Here is a 20,021-nt window from a genome sequence, read left to right as displayed (position 1 = left end):
TGAAATGTAGGTTTTAAAATCGGCACCCGGTACCCCCCAGCACTCGGGACAATGAGGCAGGAGAATCGCTACTAGATGAAGACCAACCTGAATTATATAGTGACAGGCCTTGTCTCAAAAAAATGTTTGCACATCCTTTGATACTTCGTGATGTATGTGCTGTTTCTTTATTTCTCAGGTATAGGTTGTTTTATGCATGCTTCTTCTGATAGACATATGTGCTAGTGGCAGTTTTCCCTAAAAAGTACACTAAAGCTGGGTAAATAATATGCCAGGTAATGTGCCCACGCTAGTACTGCTGGTAATTAGTATGCTCCCAAATGTTTTACTTTTATTTTGGCCCTTCAAAATACAATGTACTGTATATGTCAATTTTTGGTCTACTAAAATTCCAATTCAGCAAAAGGAAAATATTTGCTAATGGCCACCATCACTGTCCATGCACATTTCAACGCTCAAGTTATTTCAAATTTTTCATCGATAAAAAATTTATAGGAGAGTAATTCAGGGAGCAATTTAAGTGTCTAATTACATAGTTTCTCACCAAAAACAAACCTGTTGTCAAAATTTTTAAATGCAAAGGAATGGCCTTAAGATTGTAATCAAAGTTTGACGTGAGATTTTAAAGAACGATTTAAATATTCAAAGCAAAAACTAGTGTATTTGAATTTTTCAAGTTTATGTGGAGGGATTATGAAGTTTGGGAGGAACATTAAAAAGCCGTTCAAATTGGCAAATCGATTCTCCCACTCAGTGTAGTTTCTTCCAACCCTATTTAAAGAAAAGCACTGATTCTGGTGTGGAAAGCTCTGGGTTAACTGTCACTGATTCAATTCAATGACGAGCAAGAGTGGGAAAACGAACTATCCTCCCACAGGAAGACTTAAAAACCTAATGGCTAAATATAAGACACTTGGCTAGAGGCAATTGCATATAGCTACACAGCCAAAAGTGTTCAGTTCTTTAAGGACAGTGTGGGTGGCTCTGAAAAGAGCCTTTACTGGGTTTTGTTTTCAATGACTCATTTCCCCTTGGCCTTGTGGTGGCTCTCGGTCTTCTTGGGCAGCAGCACCGCCTGGATGTTGGGCAGGACGCCGCCCTGCGCGATGGTCACGCGGCCCAGCAGCTTGTTGAGCTCCTCGTCGTTGCGGATGGCCAGCTGCAGGTGGCGCGGGATGATGCGCGTCTTCTTGTTGTCGCGGGCCGCGTTGCCAGCCAGCTCCAGGATCTCGGCCGTCAGGTACTCCAGCACGGCCGCCAGGTAGACCGGGGCGCCGGCGCCCACCCGCTCCGAGTAGTTGCCCTTGCGGAGGAGCCGGTGCACGCGGCCCACGGGAAACTGCAGGCCGGCGCGGGACGAGCGGGTCTTGGCCTTGGCGCGAGCCTTGCCGCCCTGCTTGCCGCGTCCAGACATGGTGAACACACAGTAGTCGTTACCAACTGGGTGGATGAGAGCCGCAAGAGCTTGGGCCTTATAGTCTTCTCTGGGCGCGAAAAAGAACCCGTGCGATTGGCTGACTTCTTCATTTCGTTTAGGCCAATGAGAAGCGTTTGTGCCGACCTGCACACGTCGATTGGGCAAGACTCCGGATGACATCATCAAAATAGCACTGAATCAGAAGTGTTCTTTTCTCAGCTTCATTTGAATAACGCCTTATAAAAAGGGAAGTTACCGGCAGACTCGGTGCTACAGTTCCTGTGGTTGTTGTGTCAAGATGCCCGAGCCAGTGAAGTCCGCGCCCGCCCCGAAGAAGGGCTCCAAGAAGGCCGTGACCAAGGCACAGAAGAAGGACGGCAAGAAGCGCAAGCGCAGCCGCAAGGAGAGCTACTCGGTGTACGTGTACAAGGTGCTGAAGCAGGTGCACCCCGACACGGGCATCTCGTCCAAGGCCATGGGCATCATGAACTCATTCGTCAACGACATCTTCGAGCGCATCGCGAGCGAGGCGTCGCGCCTGGCGCATTACAACAAGCGCTCGACCATCACGTCCCGGGAGATCCAGACGGCCGTGCGCCTGCTGCTGCCCGGGGAGCTGGCCAAGCACGCCGTGTCCGAGGGCACCAAGGCCGTCACCAAGTACACCAGCTCCAAGTGAGCGGCGGACCTCACCGAAACCCAAAGGCTCTTTTCAGAGCCATGCACGTTTTCAGAACAGAGCTTGTTTCCTCCCACAAGGGAAATGTCAACTGTAACTGTCCTTGTTTAGGCCTGGGAACGCAGGAGCTCCTTTTTGCCTGTGCCTCCTGAGTACTGGTGTTAAAGGTGTTGCACCCACCACCGGCGCTAACATTACTTTTATCTTGGTATTCCGGAGTCCACAAAGTCTGATGGAGACTTAACTTGTCAGTGAGTGTTGTGACGCAGTATTTTAAGTCCCCTTCTTAACTGCTGAAGCTGTTATAATAGGTTCTGTTCAATAAATCACCTCAGTTTTCCTGTTAGAGCTGGGGTCTGGCCTGAGGTCTGAAAGTCGCAAATCATGTGTTAGAGCCCAGAACTCTGCATCTTAAAAGATAATGATGCTGAAGACCTAGAGATGTAGTCAGAAGCAGCTTAACCTGATTGAGTTCTATTTTCTCGGTTTTGTTTGGATTGAGTGTTTTGTTTTGACAACAGATTTAACCATTTAGCTGTCCTTGAACTAATTGGATCTCACTGCCTCAACATCATGAGTACTGGAATTACAGGTCTATACAATCAGGCTTGGTCTTACAAGTCTCCAGGTAAGCACTCAGGAAAATAGAAAAACTTATTATTTTTTTTCCTTTAAGAATTCTTAAGTGGTTCGTTACCTTCATAATTGTTTTCTGTTTCACCTTCACTGTATGCTTATTACTTGATTGTAAGCATGTGTGTGTGTGTGGTTGTGTATGTAAATATATACTTAGATCTATATTCTGGTGTGATGGTTGAAAATTGGTTGTGGAAGAAGAAAAAAACTAAAGAGGGTCTTAATGTGATTTAGTTTGCAATTGTGTTTGAGTTTTTCAGGGCATAAAATACTAAAGAAAGATTAATTCAAACACATTTGAAAAAAAAAACCTCATTTCTGTAGTCCATTAGGCTAGTAAATGCAAATACGGTGTTGATTTAAGTATGAATATGAACAGCTTAAAGGTAGTTGACTATCAATGAAATGTTAGTACACCACAGCTGGAAGAATTGTTAGGTGTTGTATAACTAGTGAGATCTTAATAAAAGCCTATCTATTTCCCTAATCATCTCCATTAATCTCTATAGTATCCTGTGGAGCAAATTCTATTGTCTCCTTCCTTTAAAGTTGAGGAAATTAAAATGATCCAACTGAAGCTGCAGTCTAAATCCAGTCTTGTCTGAGGTGAGATTGAACTGTGAAATACCCTCCAAAATATCCTGCAAAGGGACTACTTACTACATTATAAAATGAATGTTTTAAATTATCCCAGAATGTAATAGTCTCTTCATTTGTTTCTTCACTTGGGTTTGGGTTTTCTGGGAATGGTTGTTTGATTTTGGTTTTGAATTTTGTGTACGTGTGAGAGAGACAGGGGTCTTGCTCTATAGCAAGGCTGAAGGAAAAATCCTCCTTCCTCATCTAGTCATGTCCATCAGTTACAGTTTGGAGTTAGAAGAATTTCCAACTGAATTCCTGAGGAGGGTAAACGTTCCTTCTTTACTTCTGACTGTTCCATGATTAAGTAGATAATGGTAACCAGATAAACCAAAGAAAAGTGTGTAAATGTATTACATGAAAGAAAAATGACTACTCTGAACTTCAGAGATCCTGAAGTTCATACTCCTTAGGGGAGGAGGGACATGAACTAGTGGGAAGTAAGTGATCTGGGGATTGTCCTGGGGACAACTACTTGCAACAAGTCTATTTGAGCAGGACATTGACCTTCAAGTCTCTGCTGACAGTCTCTGCTTGACATGTTTCTGGAAGACAGTTATATTGCAGTCAGGTCTGGACATTTGTCTTTGGTCATTTAAGGGAAATTCAAACCAAGTCCCTCCCTGAATTTGCTGTTTCTCAAATGCCCTCAGTTGGCAATACAAAGGGCATATATTTGGGGTAGCGTTAAGCAAATTCCTGTACCTCATATATGTACATAAAAAGACAAATACTTCCATTTGGACACATACTGTTAGTCTCAGGGGCCCCTTGAAAAGAAACACACTCTCTCTCTGGACTCATAGCATAAGAAGTTCCCTTAATATTTGATAGCTCAGGTGCTACCAGGTCCTTGGCTTTGACACAGAAAAGAATAATCTCTATGTTACACAAAGGAACGAACATGAGGCCAAAGGGAACAACACATCTCTTTAAGGCGATTTTTAAAATTTTTTTTATTTTTTGAAAGAGTTCACCAGGCAGTGCTAGTGGATTGAACCCTAGCACTTGGGAGGCAGGCAGATCTCTTAAGAGTGTGAGCTGCTGTAGTCTCCATAAAGAGCTCCAGGCCAGCAAGTGCTATAGTTAATGAGCCTTCCATGTCTGAGAGAGGAGAGAGAGGGGAGAGATGGGGAAGAGAGAGGAGAGGAGAGAAAGCAGGCGGGCCAGACCTGGGCTGACTAACACAAAGGTACGGGAAGCTCACTTGGTTGTTATTGTAACAGGTGGTGAGTGTCTTCTGCCCTGGCTCGGATCCTACCTCACAGTCTTTGAGATCCGCTAGTTTAAAGGGAATTGGTGCAAAGGAACAAAGACGGGGCAACCTTCTTGCTCCAAACCATCAAGTTCTGGGAATATTGTGTAAACAAAGTGAATTTTTCTCCTGATAAGAGAGATTAAAAGATTTGTATAAAGTTTTATAAGGTAGGAGACATTAAAGGAGGAAGACATTTAGTGGACTGGAGGTCCTTGGTAAGCTAGTTACTTTTGATAGAAAAAAAATTTTTTTTTTCAAAATTGTAAGCCACCATTGAATACGATGAGGGTTATTAGAAGAAGAAAAAACCTCCTTAAACCGGGGCGGTGGTACACACGCCTTTAATCCCAGCACTCAGGAGCAGAGGCAGGCGGAGCTCTGTGAGTTCGAGGCCAGCCTGGGCTACAGAGCGATCCAGGACAGCCAGGGCTGCACAGAGAAGCCCTGTCTCTTCTTTTTTCTTTTCAGTAGTGGTAGTAGGATTAAGAAAACAGGAGCTTGGAAAAATAAGAAAACATATAAAACAGTAAATATAGCTATATGTGTTGAAGTTAGGCTATGTCCTACTTTAAGTTACTTTGTGAGAGCCCAAGTTACATTTGTAAGCTTTACTTACTCTACCTTAAGGGACCCATGAAACAAAAATGGCTCTGATCTGCAAGCCCCTTGCCCAAGGACAGATAGTTCCTGAAATGCTGGAGGATGTGGCTTAGGAGAGATTACAAGCCACATGTTTTTCATCCCGTAAACACGGTTGTTTGACCCATCTGCACCAGATGTGCTTGATACATGTGGGTGGGAGGTATATAGGCAGGAAATACTTCTGATTGGATGTAGGTTGGAGGTATGACAGGATATATACTTGGCCCTGATTAGACCAGATGAGAAATACTTAAGTCACTGTACACCCTGATTCAGGGGCCATTTTCTGGAAACCCAGAGATAGACTAGGCCAGAGGCCATTCACCTGGCTAGTATTTAATTAAAGTTTACTTCAAATTTAGTTTTAAACTGTGGTAGTGGTCTTATTCTCCATCTGTGGGATTAACAACTTCGTAATGTATAAAATAGTGTTCTTTCAAGTTGTGCCTTACCACAGTCAACTTCACTTTACAATCAGCTTCGGACTCCATTTGGAGAGAAAAAGATGATGCAGACCCTGGGTAGACCCAGAAACAACACCATTTGGCAGGCCCTGGGCATCCAGCACAGACTGAACGATGTCTTACACCTGGAAACAGAGAGGGAGCCACACTGTAGATTCCATGGGGAAAAAATGGAAACAATGGAGGCACCGGGGTGTATTAAAATTATGCCTAGAAAACCATGCTCAAGAGCTCAACGCATGGATGAAGAAATGGTTTAACTCCCTTGCCTGGACACCATAGAGCGATGCAGACCTGACGCTGAGAGGACATGGCCCCGCATGCACCCATCATCTAACGTCTCTGAGATTCTGCTCAGTGCCCCAGTGTTGAGGTCGATTACTCAACATGGTCGACCTGTTCACTACCCTGGACCTGAACCTGGCACTGTTTCCTGCTCCTGGCCTGGTTCAGACCTGGTTCAGTCTGTCACTTCAAAGCCTAATTCTGCAGCTTTGCCCTCAAACCTGACTCCAGCAGCTCCCTCCTGCAATCACCACGGTTGGGCATCTTATCTATATACCAGACCCTGTTCTGAGCTCCATTGGTTTTGTAATCTGTATACATGTATATAGATGTGTAGATGGCTGTAGTGCATTCCTGCTGAGCTCCCGGCCTGGTTCCAGAGACTAGCACCTAGCCCTAATCCTTCCTTTGTTTAAACACACCTTTTGTTTCTTTTACCTTTTGTTTTTCTTGTCGCCCTATGTGAATCTTCTCTGAGAGTCAAGGATCAGAGAGTCCCCCAAGGATCAAAGGCCTGTGAAAAACTTGGTCCAGGAAACCCGGAAATCCTAGTACCTGATAAATCAAGTAATTTGCACTTGGCATTTGGTCTCTGGGAGCTCTTTTTAGGGTGCTTTGAAGGTACGGAAATTAACTGGCTAAACTGTAATAGAGAGCAAATAAAAATACCCAAGGCGAAGGAAAATGTTTCAGTTCCCACTAGGGAACTATTCAGTCCTGCAATAGGCTGAGGAAAAAAATCAGAGACGGCTCATGTTTTGAGTAAGTTTATGATTTTATGTTGTGGCACACTCCTGGCGATTTTCAGCTGCAGGGGCTTTACCTAACTGAGATATCTGAGAAACAGCCCAAGAAACCTGCAGCTGTGACTGGACACAGAGGCCTGACCACAAACTGCTCCTTACAGCAGAGTCTGGGAGGAGAGCGCATCTCTTTCTCAAGGTGGATTGCCTTCTCCTTAGACATTTATCACTACTCAGATCCTGTTATCCAGTCCTAGGATACATAACGTGACCATTCTTTCTAAAACAGAGGGGGAAATTGGCATTCTTAAAAATGCACACATGTATTCTTTCCCAGGAATAAGGAGACACCAGGAATCTGCCCTTCCTCACCCACACCAGAGCATGGGTCCTGGCAATTGAAGAGACTTCCTGCAGTATTATTTCTGACCGTGGGCCTGCTTGGACATGTAAGTTCACATTTCTGAGGACTGAGAACAGGCGCTGCTTGTGAAAGTGTGTGTTGGGCGGGATTGGGGGGGGGGGGGCTGGTTAATACTGGGAGACATTTTCAGTGGAGCTCTACTGCCCCCTCGAGGCACGTGTTGACAATACAGGGGTGTTTTGCCTCTCAGGAGCATAAATTAACTTTGCAAGGTCAGAGCTAAAGTCCTGAAGTGCCAAGACAGTTCTGCCACACGGAGGATCCAGAGGCCCTCCAGCTCTGGTGAACGTTTTGTCAGGTTTTCTGGGGATCCTGTCCGGCAGTGAAATCCTTGCTCGCCTGTGCCCTTCTCCTGAAGCATCCTCTCAAATGCAGTGCAGGACCTATTATGACCTTTTCTTTTATTCTGAAATGAAGGCTCACAGCTTCACAATGGATGTCCTGGTGTGTTGGGATCAGAATGGCTCTGACCCCTCTAAGATTGCCCCCACCTCCCCTGTTCTGAGTGCGCTGAGGTCGGGCTGTTCTGCGGATGTTCTGCTGTTTGGTATGTCTCATGGTTTGGCAGCTGTGGCTTGCTGGGGCATGCTGACCATTCCTTGACCCTGGGTGCTTGATAAACAATTTTGTTTGTTCCTCCTGAAAGGGTATATAAGATGGGGAAGAAAGAATAAAGCGAGTCCTGATGCTTACAACTTGACTGGTATGTGCCGTGTTCATCCCGACTTCCCTCGCCAGGTTTTGGGCCCAATTGCCATGCAGGCATGGCACTGGTGGACTCATTTTTCCCAACTTGAGCTATCACACAGCGACTCTGACTCTCTGTAGGAGGTCACCATAGTGGTGGGTTGTCTGTCTGAGAGTCCCAGCACACTGTCAACATCAGTTGGTCAGGTACGTGTGGACAGGTGTGATGTGAAATCAAGCCACGTTCCAGCTGAGTCTGCAAATCTCACAGATTCCAGTTGTGTTCTGTCCTAACCACTGACCTCAGAATCCAGGGTTATGATACAAACTAATCCAGGATTATGATATATGCTGGTTTTATGTCACCAAGTTTTGGATTGACATGTAATGGAATAGTAACCAGAAGAAATTCTCAAACAGGAATTTTATCTAAATATTCATGCTGTGTTGCCTAGTAGTATTGCTCTACACACAGACACACCCACACACACATACCCCCACTCTTCTTCCCCACCATAGATCAGAGAACTTCAGTGGCTGCAGACTTCTGCTGGGATTACTTAAAAATTTGTCACATATCTCCCCAAATGATGCCTGTTTCAATATTGTTGATTCTGGGTCTGCAAGAGTGGAATGAAATGTGAAAAATAGTTTTAAAAATTAAGCATATGAGTATGATTTGGACTAAGAACATATGTTAATACACATCGTGTGGTTTCTTAAAAAATGGGCAAACCATTATTTTTAAAGATAGTTTTATTAATCTTATGAGCACTTCGTACAATACATTTTGATCACATTTACTTCTTCCCACTCCGCATAACTCTTTACAAATCCACTTCCACCTCCATACTCCTGAAGTTTTGTGTGCCCACTTTAAAATCTAACCCATGGAGTCCATTTCATGTGCTCCTGGATGTGGGGCCATCCTTTGGAGTGTGGTCAATTTAGCAGGGCACACACCCTTAAAGAAAAATGTCTCCCTCTCCCAGAAGCTATCAATGGCTCATACCTCCTTAGGGGCGAGGGCTCATGAGTCAAATCCAATAAGAAAATGGTTGGTTTTCCCCATACTGTTTGTGCCCTTATTACACCCATGGGTATATCTTGCTGTACAAGTTGGTTCTTACCATCAAGTTGTGATGGGCAACCAAAAGCAATAGCAATAGCTGTATTTGTGTGTGTGTGTGTGTGTGTGTGTGTGTGTGTGTGTGTGTGTGTGTGTGTATCTCCAGTATACCTCTGCCCAACAACTCAAGTAGAGGTATCCCACATCTGGTACTGGGTCTTTTATTTTTAGACAACTATGGCTTCGGGTAGGAGCATCATTCCCTCTGTAGGGGCAGCTCCAATTTCGTTCTTTTCTGTAATATTCATTTTGGCTTAATCTGTAATTGCTGTGGGATGTCTTTCTGTACACTGTGAATATGTGTTGTTCCGATTGGTTGATAAATAAAGCTGCATTGGCCTTTGGCAGGGCAGGATGGAGCCAGGAGGGAAAATCCAAGACAGATAGTGAAAGGAGAAAGGAGAGGAAGGGGAGACACCAGCCACTGCCCGAGGAGCAACATGTAAGGGGACTCAGGCAAAGCCACGGAACACGTGGCGATACATAGATTAATAGTTATGGGTTAATTGAAGATGAAAGAGCTAGCCAGCAAGAAGCCTGCCATAGGCCATACAGTTTGTAATTAATATAAGCCTCTGAGTGATTACTCTATAAGCGGCTGTGGGGCCTCAGGGTCGGGCGGGACACAGGGAAACTCCATGTAATATTTACTTATTTTTTCTGCTGTAGAAATTGGCTTCTTTGATTATAAAGCTCCCTGCAAACAGCATGGTTTTCACCCTTAACTGAAGATAAAGTAACGAGGTTCATTTGACTTGTCCATGACTGCAGTGTCAAAGTGACTTACTACCTCTGTGGCCTTGAGTCATCAGACGTTTTCCCTAAGTCACCAAGGGTCTAAAAGTTGTGACTTTGCCTCATTTTACAGAGGCAGAGGAGGACATGAGGGCCACATTTTGGAGGGTTAGATGCATCTGCTTAGTCATGCCTGTAGATTTTCTTCTTTCTCTTCTCTTCGGGTGACAGTTCCTACACACGTGAAAGTCTTCTATTACAAATTACAAGGTCATATTTTATGTCCATCCAAACACTGAGATCCTGGGTCAGAATCCTTGACAATCTGAACTGTGTTAAAATTTCCAAGTTCTGTCGGAGTGAATTCTAGAGAATACCTTTGAGGAATTCAATGTTATATGCCCTCAAATGTGTTTTTGCTTTTAAATTTAAATTTAATTCCCCTTCCCCTCCCCCTCCCCGCTTCAGAATTAAAGAGCAAAGAGATAGAATTTGGTTACAATATTGTGGAAATAAAATAGACATTTTTTTTTAAACTTTCTAGCCTCTAACCATGATTCCAAAATTAAAGGACATAAAGTAGAAATTCCAACAAGTTTAATTGCAGATACAAGTACATGATTGTAGTTGGCATACTTAAAAATCTCAAATTTTTATAAAGAAATAGAAAACTGCAGTGTATTTGGCTATTGCTGAGCCAAGTTATAAATTATTTTACAGAATTATGATAATGATCCTTAGTAATCAGCCTTTTTCATTATAATTTTTTTTAGGTTTTAGAATTTCCCTTATAGTCCTCAGATACAAGCATCCTAATTAAAGCCTAGTTGGTACATTTGATCATTGGATCTTGCATTTCATTTTTATTGGTGTCTATCTGTGTGAATGTATGCCACGTGTGTGGGTGCCCTAGGTCAGAAGTGGGTGTGGGACGCCCCGAAGGAGCTGGAGTTACAGGTGATTGTGAGACACCTGACGTGGCTGCTGGGAACCGAACCAGGGACCTTGTGAAAAAAGGTTGGCTTTGGCGGTAACAAGAAAAACATTAAAAGATGTGCTTTAATGACTTGAAAAATCGTTAAGTGGGAGAAACTGAGACTTGGTCGTTTTGGGAAACAAAACCAAACCGGTGATGCCTTCTACTTTTTGCGGGTGTGTGAGGTGCTAACAGTGTATTTATTCTACTGAGGATTACCCAGTGAGCAATAAAGCTAGGGCTCAAGACTAGTCTCTTCCCATTCCTAAGCCAACCTAGGCTGAAGCTTCCTTTTCTTCAGTTCTTACACTTGCATCTTGCTAGGTAACCAGTGAAAAAGCATCTTGATGAATCTCTTTCCCGATTAACATCTCTTCTCCTGGAAATACAGACATCAACCCAGGGGGCCGCTCGCTTACAATATTCCCTGGTCGAGTCCTAGAACAAATTACACCGGATACACGGATAGTAAATCGCTGTAGACAAGGCTCGAAGCTCAGAGGCCCTCCCCGGGCAGGAGTACTGACTGATCCTTCAAGTCAGTATTTACTTAGTGCCTGCGTGAGTGTTGGTGCCCCCTCTCCCAGCAAAGGATTTCACTGCCAACAGCATCCCATCTTTAAGGAAGATGACCGCAGTTGTCTGACCCACCGCCCACTCTCCAGTCTTGAGCTTGGTCCAGTAACGAAACGGACTTACGGGCTGCTCCCTCCATCGTCCTCGTTTTCCTCCATTATTGGAGAGGTAGAAGAGGCCGAGCGTCTCCGAAGGACCCTTGGAGACTCATGTACTGGAAAACCGAGGTTTGGGGTGGGGAGGGCTCACGGGAGAGCTACTAAACACAAGCTACCACAAAACCCCACGTCCAGGATCCCAAACCGACTACAGGAAGAGACGCCATGTGTTAACAGCTTTTTCGACTGAAACTGTGGGTGGCTCTGAAAAGAGCCTTTGGGTTACGGTGAGGTCCGCGCGCTCACTTGGAGCTGGTGTACTTGGTGACGGCCTTGGTGCCCTCGGACACGGCGTGCTTGGCCAGCTCCCCGGGCAGCAGCAGGCGCACGGCCGTCTGGATCTCCCGGGACGTGATGGTCGAGCGCTTGTTGTAATGCGCCAGGCGCGACGCCTCGCCCGCGATGCGCTCGAAGATGTCGTTGACGAACGAGTTCATGATGCCCATGGCCTTGGACGAGATGCCCGTGTCGGGGTGCACCTGCTTCAGCACCTTGTACACGTACACCGAGTAGCTCTCCTTGCGGCTGCGCTTGCGCTTCTTGCCGTCCTTCTTCTGCGCCTTGGTCACGGCCTTCTTGGAGCCCTTCTTCGGGGCGGGCGCGGACTTCACTGGCTCGGGCATCTTGACACAGCAACCACAGGAACTGTAGCACCGAGTCGGTCGGTAACTTCCCTTTTTATAAGGCGTTATTCAAATGAGGCTGAGAAAAGAACACTTCTGATTCAGTGCTATTTTGATGATGTCATCCGGAGTCTTGTCCAATCGACGTGTGCAGGTCGGCACAAACGCTTCTCATTGGCCTAAACGAAAGGAAAAAGACAGCCAATCGCACGGGTTCTTTTTCGCGCCCAGAGAAGACTATAAAGCCCAAGCTCTTGCGGCTCTCATCCACCCAGTTGGTAACGACTACTGTGTGTTCACCATGTCTGGACGCGGCAAGCAGGGCGGCAAGGCTCGAGCCAAGGCCAAGACCCGCTCGTCCCGCGCCGGCCTGCAGTTCCCCGTGGGCCGCGTGCACCGGCTCCTCCGCAAGGGCAACTACTCGGAGCGGGTGGGCGCCGGCGCCCCGGTCTACCTGGCGGCCGTGCTGGAGTACCTGACGGCCGAGATCCTGGAGCTGGCTGGCAACGCGGCCCGCGACAACAAGAAGACGCGCATCATCCCGCGCCACCTGCAGCTGGCCATCCGCAACGACGAGGAGCTCAACAAGCTGCTGGGCCGCGTGACCATCGCGCAGGGCGGCGTCCTGCCCAACATCCAGGCGGTGCTGCTGCCCAAGAAGACCGAGAGCCACCACAAGGCCAAGGGAAAATAAGTCATTTCACCAAAACCACTTAAAAACAGACCAAAGGCTCTTTTCAGAGCCATCCACAGTATCTTTTAAAGCGCTGGACATTTTTGCACAAGAAAGTGACACATTTTCCTTAGAACTAGAGTAATCCTAACCCAACCTTTGCGATTTATGTCCCGAGTAGAGAGACTGTTGTGGCGTATATGGACCAACGTTTAAAAATAAGGTTAAGGCAATGTAGTTTCACTGAAAGCGTCCCATCTGGATTTTAGCATTAGCCATTACACAAGAAAATTGCATCTATTTCAACTGTGGGGTTAAGTATTGACAATCTCGTGGTTGTCACTCAGACACTTTCATTTTCAAATTCACAAACTGGAGTTCGGGTTTTTTTGTTTTCCAGCAGGTTTCAGTGTGTAGCCCTGGCTGGCCTGGAACTAAGACATCCCCCTGCCTCTGCCTCTGGAGTGCCGGCCACCGCGCCTGCAGATCCGGTTTGTCTCTGTAGCCGGGGCTGAGACCAAACCGGCCAGTTCTGCCTCGGAGGTCCGGGATCACACGCGTGCGCCACCACCGCCCTGCTGTGTAGTCTACATACATACACGCATACACACGTACATACATACATACATACATTTCTGGCACTAAATTATTCGGTCCTTAAATTTATATCTTTAAAGTTAAAAGGTATGGTTATGCCCAAATAGTGGAAAGAATATGAATGTACGTGCTACAATGTTTCCGTTTGTATTTTCTATAATACATTTTGTTTTCTAAGGACACGGTAGGGATCACATTAAACGAAAATGGTAAAAAGCTCTTTAAAAACTCTCACACGCTACGAGTGCTCACCTGACTCTTCCGTTGTTGGACACGTCAAACAGTACTAAAGGAAAACGTTAAGTGTGGGGAGATGAGGACATTGGACCGAATTTCCATTTACAATCCTCAGCTTTCAAATCGCGCTGCGGGCCCCTCCCCCTAGCCACAAGCAGTTCCCGCCACCGCGCTTCCTGTTTTCACTCCGGTCCGCACGTTCCCTATAAGAGCGAACTGCTGTCTCGGAGATGGCATCAGTCGGATAACTTTTCCTCTGTAGCCATGTCTGGTCGGGGTAAAGGCGGGAAGGGCCTGGGCAAGGGCGGCGCCAAGCGCCACCGCAAGGTCCTGCGCGACAACATCCAGGGCATCACCAAGCCCGCCATCCGCCGCCTGGCCCGGCGTGGCGGCGTCAAGCGCATCTCCGGCCTCATCTACGAGGAGACCCGCGGGGTGCTGAAGGTGTTCCTGGAGAACGTGATCCGCGACGCCGTCACCTACACGGAGCACGCCAAGCGCAAGACCGTCACCGCCATGGACGTGGTCTACGCGCTCAAGCGCCAGGGACGCACGCTCTACGGCTTCGGCGGCTGAGCTGCCCGGCTCCTTTCTCTTTTTCTCTAAAGGCCCTTTTCAGGGCCGCCCACCCGACCCTCGGAGGAGCTGCAGCACTGTTTCGTTCTAAGCTCCGGATGCCCACGATTTGCGGCACGCAGCTCAGTCGGCTGCGGACTGGATCCCTCGTTCGCGGGACCTCCCGTCCTGGGGGTGCGCCGGTGTCCTAACTGTTCCGTGGTTTGCATCTCCCGTCTTTTTTTTTTTTTTTTTTGGTTTTTCGAGACAGGGTTTCTCTGTAGCTTTTCGCCTTTCCTGGAACTCACTTGGTAGTCCAGGCTGGCCTTGAACTCACAGAGATCCGCCTGGCTCTGCCTCTGAGTGCTGGGATTACAGGCGTGCGCCACCACCGCCCGGCTGCTTCTCCCGTCTTTAGTGTAAATTAAATGTAAGACGTGCCCGTGACATTAGGCCTGTGAGTGGTGGGTGCTCTGCCCGCTTCAGGTGCAAATGCACTTCATTTAGGAGTTCCTGGGCCATGGCTACGTGAAGGAGAACTTCAACCCGCATGACTTCCTTAACATAAAAGCTCCTGCCCTCAGAGGAGCCTGCTGCCCTTTGCCATTACACCAGCAGGCCCCTTGCGGACCGACTGGGGGAGCAATCAGGACGCCCCATCAGGCCTTACCCAGCAGTTGGGCCGGCCAGCCGTCTGATGGCCTTGATGGTCTAAATACCGGCTCTAAAGTGGGGGCGGCCGGTGGGGGTGGAAGGGGAATAAACGCAACTCCCGGGAGAGAGACTGGCTTCATCGCCTTCCCGGCACAAGAGCTATCCCTGCGTGTGCCAGTGGCAAGCGCTTCTTTTTCCCTCGCCCTAATAAATGCCTTTCTCTACTGTTGGTTCTGTCTGCTGCTGTCTGAAATTGTTGAGCTTTTCCGCTGTTCACTGGAAAATTTTTCCTGCCTTGGAATTCTTTAGTTGGCAGAGAAGACGAGCCCGGTCACGACCGTTAGGTCTGTATCAGCATGGCTGCATAGTTGGGAGTGATACTATGTTGGTGTCTAAAAGCTCGCCTCACTTTGTCCGTGTATGGGATGGAAAGGGAGGTCTATGCAGTGCTCAAGCTGGTGACGTCCCCTTAGGGTACAATAGACGTCAAGGTCAAGGCATTTCCTCCTCTGGCTCCCATGGTCATCATGCAGCCGTATTCCTGGGCTTGTTCTGCAGTTGGAGGAACTGTTAGGAAAGGATGAAGTGTGGCCTTGGAGAGGTGGGTCACTGTGGGTAGACGTTGAGGTTTTGTTTTTGTTTGTTTGGTTTTGGTTTTTGTTTTCATGGAGATAGGATTTTTCTGTCTAACAGCTCTGGCTCTTCTGGCCCTCACTTTGTAGACCACACTGGCCTTGAACTCACAGAGCTCTGCCTGCCTCTGCCTCCCAAGTTCTGAGATCGAAGACGTGTGCCACCACCACCCATGGGCTTTGACATTTCAAAAGCCAAGCTGTTCTCAGTTACAGTTGCCTCTGCCTCCTACTTGTGGATCAGATGTAAGCTCTAAGCTACCATTCTAGTGCCATGCCTGCCCGCCTGCTCCCATGATGACCATGAACTCAAACCCTCTGGAACCATCAATCCCAATAAACGTTTCTTTTATAAATTGCCTTGGTCATGATGTCTCTTCACAGCAAAAGTAAAGTAACTAAGACAATGAATATTGAGTATTCCCTATATCTCATGCATGTTTAACATCTTGATATTTCATGTGTGTCTTATGAATGCTAATCTTTTGGTTCATATATTTATGCAGTGCACGACTTATTCCTTATCTATGCCTGACACATTTTAGAATTTTTTTTTTAACCTATCACATTTGTTTCTCAGTAACAGAACTACAGGATTTCAAATAGTACCAGGAAGGCATATTTTAAAATGTCAGGAAACCAAGACCATGAATTGTTCCAAATATGATACAAGCCTAGAACAGCTGTATAACAATATGGTACAGTAATCTAATGTTTTGTTCTATTCTATTTTAATGGTAGGGCTGTCAAGTAATAAAGAACTTGATTGTTTTAAAACATTTTATTATTGTGTGTGCATGATATGTATGCTGAGCTCATAGGGGGAAATCAACCTTAAGGAGCCACTTTCTCTTCTGTGGGTGTCAGGGACTGAACTCACATCAACATGGGGTGTGTAGTAAGCTCTTTGTCTTTGTTTTTTTGTTGTTGTTTGAGACATAGGGTCTCACTATGTAGCTCTAGTGTTCGTGGAACTCACAATGCAAACCAGGATGGAATCACAGAGATCCACCTGCCTCAGGTTCCCAACTGCTAGAAGATTAAAGATGTGTGCCACTATGCAGAACTGGAGCAAGTACTTTCACCATTGAGTCATCTGGCCTGCCTAGAACTTGCTGGTTCTAATGAATGATTCATTTATTCTAATCCATGGGAACAAACTCATAAGTAATGGTAGTTAACAAAAGCTTTTGTGTAAAGTCCACTCACTACCATTCTGTTACTATGTGGACAGGGCCAGTGATATAAATCATATATTTTCTTAATTAAAAAAAGTTTATTGTGCTTTGTAGATGAAATTCTAAACAGTCTTAGTAAATAAGAAACACAGAGCCAAATACAGGGGTAATAGCCGAAGAGATCAGAGAAATAGCGAAGAGCCACTGACTACCCTTTAGCTTACCACCACGCTGTCGTGTGACCTTCTTCCTGTCTGACTTGAGTTTTTATTGCTTTTCTATTCTGCCTTCTCATTGGCTCTAAGCCCAGCCACATGACTTCCTGCCTGTCTATACAGACCTCCAGGTCTCTATGGTTGGTACTGGGATTAAAGGCGTGTGTCACCACGCTTATGACACCACAGAGACTCTGCCTGCCATGTGATCGGATTAAGGACATGTGCTACCACCGCCTGATTCCTGTTTCTGGCTATGTGACCTCGCTATGTGACCTCTGATCTCCAGGCAAACTTTATTTATTAACATACAAATAAAATCACATTTCAGCACAATTAAAATATCACCACAGTGCTTTATATGGATGAATGTTTTATGTGAATGTATGTGTGTACACCACATGTACATCACATGTGCCTGGTGTTTTGTGGGGCCAGAAGAGGGTGTCAGACCCTCTGGACCTAGACATACAGAGGCTTGAGAACTGCCATGTGGGTCACTGAGAACTAAGCTTGGGATTCCCTGGAGGAGCACTAAGTGCTCTTAAAACAATGAGCTGTTTCTCCAGCCCCTAAATCACACATTTCCTACACAGTCATTGCTCTTTCTTTCTTTTCCTTCTGTAACAGGGCCCGGACCTTGGTAGGCCCCGAGACCTTAGCACGACTGACTCCATGGTGGAAGAACCATTCAGGCTCTAGAGCTCAGCACACAGACAGCACCGCCGGCCACAACTGAAACAAAGACCTAGTCCACCACAGTCCACAGTTCTGGGAGAGTCTCTAAATGGACTAACCTTGCTTTTTGGCTTCTGTAGTTCTGCTTCTGGCTAACTGTTCTCGTTAACTGAAGCATGTCAACCCAGAACATGGTTTTTGTGCTTAAAAGCTCACCCTGAGAAAGTCTTGGAGCTACACTGGGATCCTGAACAACCAGTGTCGTAGTTGGCCAGCTAATAAAGACTTTTCATTGGCTTAAACCCATGTCTGAGCGGTCTTCTTTGGTGAATACCCCACAACACCTTCCTTTCTTCCTGTCTTTTTTTTCTTTCAGAATGGGTTTCTCACTATGTAGCCTTGGATGGCCTTGAATTTACTTTGTAGACCAGACTTGCCTCAAACTCAGAGAAGTTTGCCTGCCTTTGCCTCCCAGGTGGTGGGATTAAAGGCGTGCACCATCACTCCCAGCCAAAGTCATTGTTCTTAAATCCCAGACTTGTTGGATGAAATTTCACAGGATGTTTTTCTAAAGCTGGAGAGGACAATTTGAAAATGAAAGCAACCGGATGTGTGTTGGTCCAGAAGGCATGCGTCAGCATGGTGAGCTTAGTGATGAGGGATCCGCTCGTTCCTAATCAGACAGACACTCTTGGCTGATCTTGGGTGAAGCACTGTCTCCATTATGACCTACAAAACTCAAACTACCTCAAAGGTTGAGTGTGACGAGCATCTCTTATACTCTCATTTTGATGTCTCAGGAAAACAGGTCAGAACTTTGTGGGATGGGCCTTTTGATATCTACAGAAAAGACTCGTTTGTTGATGACAGAACAGAATTTGTCTTGTTAATTTCCTACATGACTGGACATTATCGTTATGAAGAAGGGCAGTGCTCTCTATGTAGGTGGCACAGGACCAGCAGTGTGGACAGTGACAACCTTCCAAGACTTCTGATAGATTCCCAAAAGTCATTGCAAAGACAGAAGGAAAACATAACAAACAAACAGCAAGCAACAAAACGCACAGAATTAACCTGCTGGCATTTTTATGTTGCTCCATAGTATGAAAACGAGGATTGTGATCAGGCTCTGGTTGTAGCTTAGGTGGAAGAGTGTTGGCCCAGCATGCACGAAGCCCTGAGGTGGCACAAAGTTGTAATCCCAGCACTGTGAAGGTGGAGGCAGGAGGATCAAGACTAAGGGTGTGCCCTGCAGTGGTTAAGAACATGTACTGTTCTTGCAGAGGGCCCAAGTTAGATTCCCAGCACCCACGGAGAGGAGAGCAATCTCACAACTGCCTGTAACTGTAGTTTCAGGGGACCCAGTTGCTCTACCAGCCAGAGGCACTTGTACCACCACCACCCCATACACATAAAAGAAAAAGTTGGATTTTTGTTAAGTTGGTTACTTATCAATTCATCAATAGCTTGGGATATTTTTAATAAATGAACGAATCAATCAATAGTACTATTTAATCCATTTTAAAAGTGGGTAAACTTTTTGCGTATGTGTGTCTAAGCTTTTATATTGTGTGGAATGCACTGCACATTAAGAGAAATATCTATCAGACTTCTTAACCTTATTCAAAAATATTGAATTTTGTCATCAATCCCCCCTTCTTATTTTAATAATTTTTTTATTATTATTTACATCCTGACCGTAGTTTCCCCTCCCTCCTCTCTTCCCAGTGTCTCCTCCTAACTCTCGTTTGTGCCTCAACTCTCCATAGCAGGCTTTTTCTATTGGGCCACCAACCAGTTCCCAAATCATGACATGGAGACTTATTATTAGTTTTGAATGCTCAGCCCAGCTTGGGCTCATTTCTGGCTTTTGCCTTGGGGCTTTTTTTTTTTTTTTTTTGCCTTGGGGCTTTTTAATCTCTCTTTCCTATAAGACAAATTTCTAAATGTTCTTACTAATAAAATACCCGGAGCCAGATATTGGGGTAAAAAATGAGAGATCAGGGAAGCAGAAAGAAGATAGCCACGTTCTTACCGCTAGAAATCCTTAGCCGAAAAGAGAGAGCTACTTCCTGTACACCCACACCTGTATGCTTTTCTTTCCCTGCCCTCTTACTTCCTCTCTCTGCCTAGCTACATCACTTCCTGTCTGTCTGTCTGTCTGTACAGACCTCCAGATCTCCATAGTTACTGCTGGGATTAAAGGCATGTGCCACCACATCTGGCTCTGTTCCCAGTGTGGCCTTAAACTCACAGAGATCTGGATGGATTTCTGCCTCCTGAATGTTAGGATTAAAGGTGTATGCTATTAAACATTGCCTTACTTCTATGTTTAACCTTGAAAACATACCTAATATGACTACAAGTTTGATTATTATAGATGACTAACTACCAAACTACATTTCTTAATTATGCATTACATTTTTAAATGAGCTGCATAAGCACAATGCCCCCAACAATAGTAGAAATATACAATATAACAAAAGTAACTTTAAATTTGTGTCAGTATACCAAAGTTCATATCTAATGAA

The 20,021-nt window shown here is 45.8% G+C and overlaps 5 protein-coding genes across 5 annotated transcripts; 3 read left to right on the top strand and 2 right to left on the bottom strand.

The window, feature by feature from the left end:
• Window positions 1-1,021: 1,021 nt before the first annotated feature.
• Window positions 1,022-1,843, bottom strand: LOC131911354 (histone H2A type 1-B-like). The gene has a single exon (XM_059263332.1). It carries the CDS (start codon window positions 1,598-1,600, stop codon window positions 1,022-1,024), a length of 579 nt encoding a protein of 192 aa, XP_059119315.1. The 5' UTR covers window positions 1,601-1,843.
• LOC131911356 (histone H2B type 1-F/J/L-like) lies at window positions 1,430-3,420 on the top strand. The gene is made up of 2 exons (XM_059263333.1): window positions 1,430-2,092; window positions 3,242-3,420. The coding sequence occupies exons 1-2, from the start codon at window positions 1,716-1,718 to the stop codon at window positions 3,297-3,299; spliced, it is 435 nt and encodes a 144-aa protein (XP_059119316.1). The 5' UTR covers window positions 1,430-1,715; the 3' UTR covers window positions 3,300-3,420.
• Window positions 3,421-11,654: 8,234 nt separating this feature from the next.
• On the bottom strand, window positions 11,655-12,146 carry LOC131911359 (histone H2B type 1-C/E/F/G/I-like). Its single transcript, XM_059263336.1, has one exon. It carries the CDS (start codon window positions 12,069-12,071, stop codon window positions 11,691-11,693), a length of 381 nt encoding a protein of 126 aa, XP_059119319.1. The 5' UTR covers window positions 12,072-12,146; the 3' UTR covers window positions 11,655-11,690.
• Window positions 12,147-12,372: 226 nt separating this feature from the next.
• Window positions 12,373-12,816, top strand: LOC131911357 (histone H2A type 1-B). Its single transcript, XM_059263334.1, has one exon. It carries the CDS (start codon window positions 12,373-12,375, stop codon window positions 12,763-12,765), a length of 393 nt encoding a protein of 130 aa, XP_059119317.1. The 3' UTR covers window positions 12,766-12,816.
• A 1,023-nt stretch (window positions 12,817-13,839) lies between these two features.
• Window positions 13,840-14,173, top strand: LOC131911364 (histone H4). Its single transcript, XM_059263340.1, has one exon. The coding sequence runs from the start codon at window positions 13,843-13,845 to the stop codon at window positions 14,152-14,154; it is 312 nt and encodes a 103-aa protein (XP_059119323.1). The 5' UTR covers window positions 13,840-13,842; the 3' UTR covers window positions 14,155-14,173.
• The last annotated feature ends 5,848 nt before the right edge of the window (window positions 14,174-20,021 follow it).

Source organism: Peromyscus eremicus, chromosome 5 (assembly GCF_949786415.1).
Source record: "Peromyscus eremicus chromosome 5, PerEre_H2_v1, whole genome shotgun sequence".
NCBI lineage: Eukaryota > Metazoa > Chordata > Mammalia > Rodentia > Cricetidae > Peromyscus > Peromyscus eremicus.
This window is presented reverse-complemented; position numbering and strand designations above follow the sequence as displayed.

Excerpts from the sequence above, each read along its gene's own strand:
- LOC131911354 (XM_059263332.1), bottom strand. The coding sequence starts at position 1,600 with ATGATGTCATCCGGAGTCTTGCCCAATCGACGTGTGCAGGTCGGCACA.
- LOC131911356 (XM_059263333.1), top strand. The coding sequence starts at position 1,716 with ATGCCCGAGCCAGTGAAGTCCGCGCCCGCCCCGAAGAAGGGCTCCAAG. Across the intron at positions 2,093-3,241 it reads ACCAAGTACACCAGCTCCAA|TATCCTGTGGAGCAAATTCT; the intron begins GTGAGCGGCGGA and ends TAATCTCTATAG.
- LOC131911359 (XM_059263336.1), bottom strand. The coding sequence starts at position 12,071 with ATGCCCGAGCCAGTGAAGTCCGCGCCCGCCCCGAAGAAGGGCTCCAAG.
- LOC131911357 (XM_059263334.1), top strand. The coding sequence starts at position 12,373 with ATGTCTGGACGCGGCAAGCAGGGCGGCAAGGCTCGAGCCAAGGCCAAG.
- LOC131911364 (XM_059263340.1), top strand. The coding sequence starts at position 13,843 with ATGTCTGGTCGGGGTAAAGGCGGGAAGGGCCTGGGCAAGGGCGGCGCC.